The sequence below is a fragment of the Acyrthosiphon pisum genome, chromosome X, assembly GCF_005508785.2.
Source record: "Acyrthosiphon pisum isolate AL4f chromosome X, pea_aphid_22Mar2018_4r6ur, whole genome shotgun sequence".
NCBI classification, from domain to species: domain Eukaryota; kingdom Metazoa; phylum Arthropoda; class Insecta; order Hemiptera; family Aphididae; genus Acyrthosiphon; species Acyrthosiphon pisum.
In genome coordinates this window covers 52,023,705-52,030,556 of record NC_042493.1, presented here as the reverse complement: position 1 = coordinate 52,030,556, position 6,852 = coordinate 52,023,705, and the positions used below count along the sequence as shown (strand labels likewise).

At 28.8% G+C, this 6,852-nt stretch overlaps 2 protein-coding genes across 2 annotated transcripts; both read right to left on the bottom strand.

Moving 5' to 3' along the window:
- Positions 1-1,990: 1,990 nt before the first annotated feature.
- On the bottom strand, positions 1,991-4,560 carry LOC100167039 (SNW domain-containing protein 1-like). The gene is made up of 4 exons (XM_029485182.1): positions 4,414-4,560; positions 3,860-4,210; positions 2,901-3,790; positions 1,991-2,372 (listed from the first exon to the last, which is right to left on the bottom strand). Exons 1-4 carry the CDS (start codon positions 4,558-4,560, stop codon positions 2,174-2,176), a joined length of 1,587 nt encoding a protein of 528 aa, XP_029341042.1. The 3' UTR covers positions 1,991-2,173.
- A 918-nt stretch (positions 4,561-5,478) lies between these two features.
- LOC115033132 lies at positions 5,479-6,263 on the bottom strand. Its single transcript, XM_029485181.1, has 2 exons — positions 6,233-6,263; positions 5,479-6,151 (listed from the first exon to the last, which is right to left on the bottom strand). The coding sequence occupies exons 1-2, from the start codon at positions 6,261-6,263 to the stop codon at positions 5,592-5,594; spliced, it is 591 nt and encodes a 196-aa protein (XP_029341041.1). The 3' UTR covers positions 5,479-5,591.
- Positions 6,264-6,852: the final 589 nt, after the last annotated feature.

Genomic DNA, 6,852 nt, shown 5'->3' with positions numbered 1-6,852 from the left:
CTTACACTAACAGTTATAGATACTACTATTATATTATTTTAACATTTTTAAAAGATTAAAAGTTAGTGAGTTAAAAAAAACGTAAGTCTAGCTCATCCAATTATAAATAAAATTACAGAACGTAGTAATAACTAGATTTATCTCAAGAATTTTTTGTTATCAGTGTTTAATATATAATAACAAACAATAGGTGTTGAATTAAATAAAATATGTATTATTTTAATTTTTTTATTTTCATTGTTATTTTTTACAGAAACAATGGAAAGACATTGCCCATAAATATGTTTGAACAGGATGACATGAACATTTATGGTCATAGTTATGTAGAACCAAAATTTGTCAATATAATAATGCTTGAAAAGTGGAAAATTAAATATAAATTCCTTGAAAATAGAATTAAGTGATGAGTTAATAAAGTTTTGATTTTTTCTTAAGTCAAGAATATTGTATTGTTTTCCCTATCCTTTAAAAACTTTAATCTAGAAACTAATTTTTGCATATTGAATGTGTAGCAGAGGGTGATATCAAATGTCCTCAAGACTCGGCACTATATAGTTAACTTTTAATTCTAATTGTTGTAATGGTTTTAGTTATTTATTGACAATAAACTGCACGAGTATAAACAAATGTAAACTGGAACTGACCAGATTTGTCAGTAAGTTTTTGATGTGTTTATTATTATTTGGAATAAAACATGATGTTACCAAGCTTATGATGGTACAAACTACACACTATCATGGGCGCCAGGTTTTACAATTTTCATGGGATGCACAAAATCCTAAAATGATTTAACTTATAAGCAATAAAGAAAAGATGCAAGTGGATGTCTCTCTACTGTACAAGTGGGGCACTTTAATGGATGATATTAAATTTGAATTCAATGATATAATATCGTATAATATCATTGTATTTGAAAAACGACTCTGAGCATTGACGGTTTGTCAGTATAAGATATTTTATATTACATTTTATATTGTTATTACTAATTATAAAATTAAAAAAAATAACTGAAATTATTATTTTTGATTATTTCCTATGTAATTTCGAACAAATTTGAATTTAAGATAACTATAAAAAAAACTATGTTCATATATATTTATGGTTACAAAATTAACTACTTAATACGTGGAACCTTGTTTTACATTTTTAATAATAGCTATAAAAGCTGAACATTTTATACATTTTTAACTACAAAATACTTTTTAATTTTAAATTCGATACGATTGTAAAATTTTAAACTTTAAATGCTTGAAAAATATTGTGCCTACGTATTACGGTATTTTTAATATTTTCAACTGGTGTTGTAACAATATAGCAGGAGCCTTGTATTAAAGTTTCTCACTTTTTGAACAAAAAAAACAGTTTATTGACATTTTTAGAAAAAAAAATAAAGAAATTGAAAATGTCCATCAATAACTCAAAACAAGTAAAAATATTTTGAAAATTTTAAGTATTGGAAATGGTATTTAATATTTATATCATAAATAACTAGAAAACCTAATACATATGTTAATTTATTGAAAATGATAATTTCTACACGTTTAATAATAAGGTATTGAATATTTATATTTATATACATTTTATATATTTTTTTGTTTCTTGGGGTGCATGATATTAACCATGGGCTGTTTAATTTAACTCAAGAATTTTGTATTGTTTTCCCAGTCAAATCTTCAATTAAGAAACTAATTTTTGGACATTGAATGTGAAGCAGAGCGTGATATTAAATTTTCTCAAGACTATATATATAGTTAATTTTCAATTCCTAAAATTTCTGTAATGATTTTAGTTATTTGTTGACATTAAATTATACGGAGGGTTAACTGGGACTGACCAGATTTGTCAGTAAGTTGTAGATATGTTTATTATTATTTGGAATAAAACACCATGTTACCAAAAAATGGGTAAAATTTATGATGATACATAATACACTTTTATCCATAGAAAATTGAAATAAAAAATGTTTTAATGATTAAATCAAAAGATTTTTTTTACTAAAGAAATGAACATTGGTATGTAGATAAAATATTTGTAATTAATTGACTATAGAATTATTAATTTCATGATATTTTACTGGATTTTTGTGTAAATGCTTGTCTTTAAGATGATAAAATTATAAGTACTCCTCGAACAATGGATGAAAAACGTTTTCAACCATAGAGAAAAAAATTAATTAATCTTTTCTACGACGTTTATCACGATCTTGTTGTTGTGGTTGAGACCTCTTAGATGCATGCTTAGCTTGAGTCAAGAACTGATCCAAACCAAATGGATCCTCTTCTTGTTGATGTTTTTCAAATTGAACTGGACCAGACCGACCACTAGCTTTAGGATCACGATCTGTTCCGCTAAATTCTTTGTTCGGCACAAATCTAAATGAAAACAAAAATCATAATTAATTAAATATTTTCATGAAAGATATACATTAAAAGTTAAATTATATTTATTGGTATTAGTTAGTTATAAAGTATCGGATTTCTTACTAAAATGTTTATGAGTAACAAAAAAAGGTTTCCCACACTATGTAATATCAAAAATTGTAAAACATTTTAAATTCATATACCATAAAACATACAAAACTGTCTAACAGCTATACATTTTTCAGTTTATGAGACTGATTAGACTGACTATTCAATAAATAATAATAAAAATTAAATATTCCATTCCAATATTCCAACCACAAACCTATAAACTAATGGACTTCCCACACCGCCCTGCCCTTGTTCAAACCAGACAACACAACATATGAGCATATGAGAGAGAAAAAACGTATTTTGGCACAATGTAACGACCCAAAACCTCTCTTTCTCTCTGAACAATTCTGTCTGGTGATTTTTCTCTCTATGCGCTGACCAATAGTTTATAGGTCTATGATTACAACCTTATAATACCAAACTCACCTATTTGTCTTAGCAATTGTTTCTAAATCATCACCATACACTTCCTTATCAATATTAGCAGATGGGCGATAAATATGTTGAGCCAAATTGCTGTTTCCGCGCCAAGGTTTATCATACACATTATATTCTTCATCATCACCAAATCCGGTATCCATACCAGCTGTTGTATTAAGCAAACGTTGATCGTACTGAGTATCTCCAGTTTTTCTAGTGATAGCTGGGAGACCAAGAGCAATTTGTTCACTGATGTCTCGATCTCGTAATACTTTGTTTTTACGGCTGTCAGCATTTCTAGCAAGGTTACGATCACGAGCTCTGTCTTTTTGACGTTCCAGACGTAATTGATCACGTTCGCGAGATTCGTCATTCTTTGCAGATCCAGGAAGCCGAATACCTGCTCTTTCTTCTCTGGCTTTTTGAGCCATTGCTCTAAGATGTTCCTCTTTCTTTTCTTTTTCTTTTTGTGCCATTTTCTTTTCCAACTGAGATCTCATTTCAACAGCTTCTCTGGCTTTACGATCTGCTATGTATAAAACCTCGGCCAGCTTGGCAAATTCTTCATTTATATGGTTTTGTTGTAAACCTCGACCATCAGCAGCTAATCTCTTATCTAATGGAATTGTGTAACCTTTAGCATTCTTCCAATTGGATATACACGGTGGAATTTTCCATTCTTTCTGTTCCTTGACAGATGTCTTCCTGGTTGGTGAATGCATTAATGGTGCAGGGGGCGATGGAGGACCTCTGGGAATTTTTTTGTTTATTTTAAATTTAGGTGGTTCCATTGGATCTTTTTGAGCCTCCACCAATCTTACAACACGTTGTTTTGAACCGGAATTATATTCTTGTCCTTGTTCGGTAGGGGTGTACCGGAACCATTGTACAGGAGCCTAAACATAAACATTGTATGAATAACAACAAATATAATATTCATAAACATCAAAAACATGGTAACTTACAGGTTTATCGGCCGCTCGTACTGGTAATGCAGCCGAAACTTTAGAATTAGTCAACTTTTCCAGTGCTGCTCTTGTTTTTTCAGTGATGTCTGCAACATCTTCTGAATCAGGCTTTTGCAAGGAAGGATCATCTTCATTGACCACCTCAGATGGAAGCATGTCAGATAGTTTTGAATAAATCACTTTATCTTTTCTCTGACCTTGACGAGCAATCACATCATATTTGACTTTACCATCAGAAGTTAACTGCAGTGCAAGAGCATTTGAAACAGATTCTTTATTTTCTCTTCCCATATTCAATGGATATTGCGCAACTTGGATTTCCGGAAAAGCACCACCATCTCCAAAATCCTAAATAAAAAAAATGGTCATTTTAACAAAATTGTACTACATTACTATGCAATAATTGTATTCTTAAAAATCATCTCAATCAGAAGAAAAAAAATAACAATATATTGATTAATGCATTAGACAACATATATTCTATTTAGTTTTTATGTTAAATATATATTTTGTATACATGTTATTTTCCTCGGGTAAAAGTATTTACCTGCGGTCTTATACTTGTCGTAACCAGACGACAAGCAGTGCATTAATGTGGTCACCAAAGACGGTTCTCTGAATCCGAGGAATTTAGACACGGTTTTCTCCAAATACGGTTTGATATCCTCAACTTCTTTTCTACTGATTGACAATGCCATGTTTTTTTTGTTGAAATATTATCGTACCTATGGTGCACTAGTAAAATAGACGGAAAATAACCGATTCTCGGCGAACAATAAAGAATAATGAAAATACTGAATAACGTAAACGTTTGTAAACGTTAGATTTAGGATCTAACTCAAACGTCTCAAACCTGCGATCGGATACTTGGATAACAGAATGTCAGTATCTCCGTGAAGAGATAAAGCAATAACATGACAAATTACTCACTTATTAGGCCATGAGATTACGGAAAGATGAAAAATCGGATCACTACCTTTTGTTCCATAAAGAAAGATGTACTAAAGTCTATTTGTTCGAATTGATTTAATAATAAATATTAGAGATGTTCCGAGTGGGCATCGGGCAGTTGGGTCCCCGAGATAACAGCCATTATCATCAACATTATTTATCAGAATAATCTCATGCATGAACTAAGATATACAGGACTGGACACAGAGCCTTATCAGCCGGTCAGACAATGTTATACATTGTACCTTTAAGCGATACCTACGCTATCTAGTGACAAATTAATTTACTACATTATTATTACAGCTCGGAATTTAACGCACTTTCATAATATGTTTTATTTTATTTACTTAAAAAGTTATGTATGTAGTTACTAGTTATATCTACTTTTCATAATATAAGACACAACTTTAAATATTTGTTATGAGTATGTATACTTAGGAACGTACATATTAGGAATATTTTAAATTATAATTTATATTGTATTATTAATGCATATTTAAGCTATTTTCAAAAATATTATGCACAGTATTTAATTAATGATATTTCCTAATTAAAAAATATATATTCATATTAAACAAACTTATTAATATTTGTAATCATGAACTAAGAAGATCTTCTTAGTTCATGTTTATACTATAATATTTTAATTTGAAAATGTATCCATGTCTACTTGTAATGTCTTAAGGTGACCTATTTATGTGCTTAGGTTGACTTAAACAATTTAATATGTTATTTATATAGTAAAAATGTAAAATATATTTTATTAATAAAATTACAATCAAGTGTTGACTAGTTTCGACAATTTTTTTTTCTTAGAACTCAATTTGTTTTGCTCTCTATTTTGAAAAACTGAATACTGCCGCATACGCATTGTAATGTAATATGTGATTATATCAGACATAACATCTGTTTTATGCAGGGAGCATGAAAACCAAAACTGTTTATTATTTTCAGTTATGTGGTTGACAATTAATTCAAAAACGTCAGAATATTTACAGTACTGGTTAAATAGATCTTCTATATACCTAATAAACTCAAATAAACTATGGTTAGGATGTAATAACCAGCCTTTGGATTTTATGTTTGTTAATGCAGCTACAGGATTTGCAGATGCTTCTGTTGAACTATTGAAAAATGTTGTACATTCTTCACACTTATAACGTTTAGCTAGTTTCCTAGTTATATAGCCACAAACATAATAGATCACACAATCTACGGCTGAAGCTTTGTAATAATTGTGATCATCAAACACTGAATCGACTTCAATGTTTCCTTTCTCAATACATGTATCAAGTAATTCCTTTAATTCTTTAATTTTTTTTGATCTTTCAGAAGCATCTGTAAATTAAAAAAATATTTTTGTTAATTTTATTCAGTTAAATTTATTATAAATAGAAAAATGAGAAATTAATAAATAACCATTATTTTCATATATTGTTTTTATATCCATCATTGTAATTTTCGGTACATCTGTGTTAAGCAATTCACAATTTCCGGTTGTAGGAGGTTTAAGTATTGAATAAACTGAAAGAATTTTGTATATTTGTATAAATGTTGGTGTGTATCTTAGTTCATATATAGCCGTGGTACAAGTACAATTATTTGAAAGATATTATGATAAAAAATATTATATTATTTATATTTGATTATTACAATACAAAATATGATAATTGACAATTGTTATTGGTATATTATGTTATTACCGAATTACGTATGACGTAAATATACGTCATTACTTTGCAAAAATTGTTAATTTATTATTATATTTTTTTCATATTAATTCACTCTGTGGGTGATAATGGTAAAATAATAATTCACTCTTCAAAGGGTTAAAAAGAAAATTTTTCATGAATTTCTAACTCAAAATAATTTGCAAATGTTCGTCATTTATACGTATTTTGTCAATATTTGAACTTTAGATGCTCATAAAAAAAAATTGTGACTGGATTTTTAATTTTTTTCATCTGCCATTGAAACAATAAACTAGGAGCCTTCTATTAAATTTTCAAGCTTTTTTAACCAACAAATAAAATTTTATC

What these genes read in the sequence shown, in the direction of transcription:
- LOC115033132 (XM_029485181.1), bottom strand. Translation starts at nt 6,263, where the DNA reads ATGGATATAAAAACAATATATGAAAATAATG. An exon ending in AACAATATATGAAAATAATG is followed by an intron (nt 6,152 to 6,232) that starts GTTATTTATTAA and finishes TTTAATTTACAG; the next exon opens with ATGCTTCTGAAAGATCAAAA.
- LOC100167039 (XM_029485182.1), bottom strand. Translation starts at nt 4,560, where the DNA reads ATGGCATTGTCAATCAGTAGAAAAGAAGTTGAGGATATCAAACCGTAT. An exon ending in GTTACGACAAGTATAAGACC is followed by an intron (nt 4,211 to 4,413) that starts GCAGGTAAATAC and finishes TTTTTTATTTAG; the next exon opens with GATTTTGGAGATGGTGGTGC. An exon ending in TACGAGCGGCCGATAAACCT is followed by an intron (nt 3,791 to 3,859) that starts GTAAGTTACCAT and finishes GTTTATGTTTAG; the next exon opens with GCTCCTGTACAATGGTTCCG.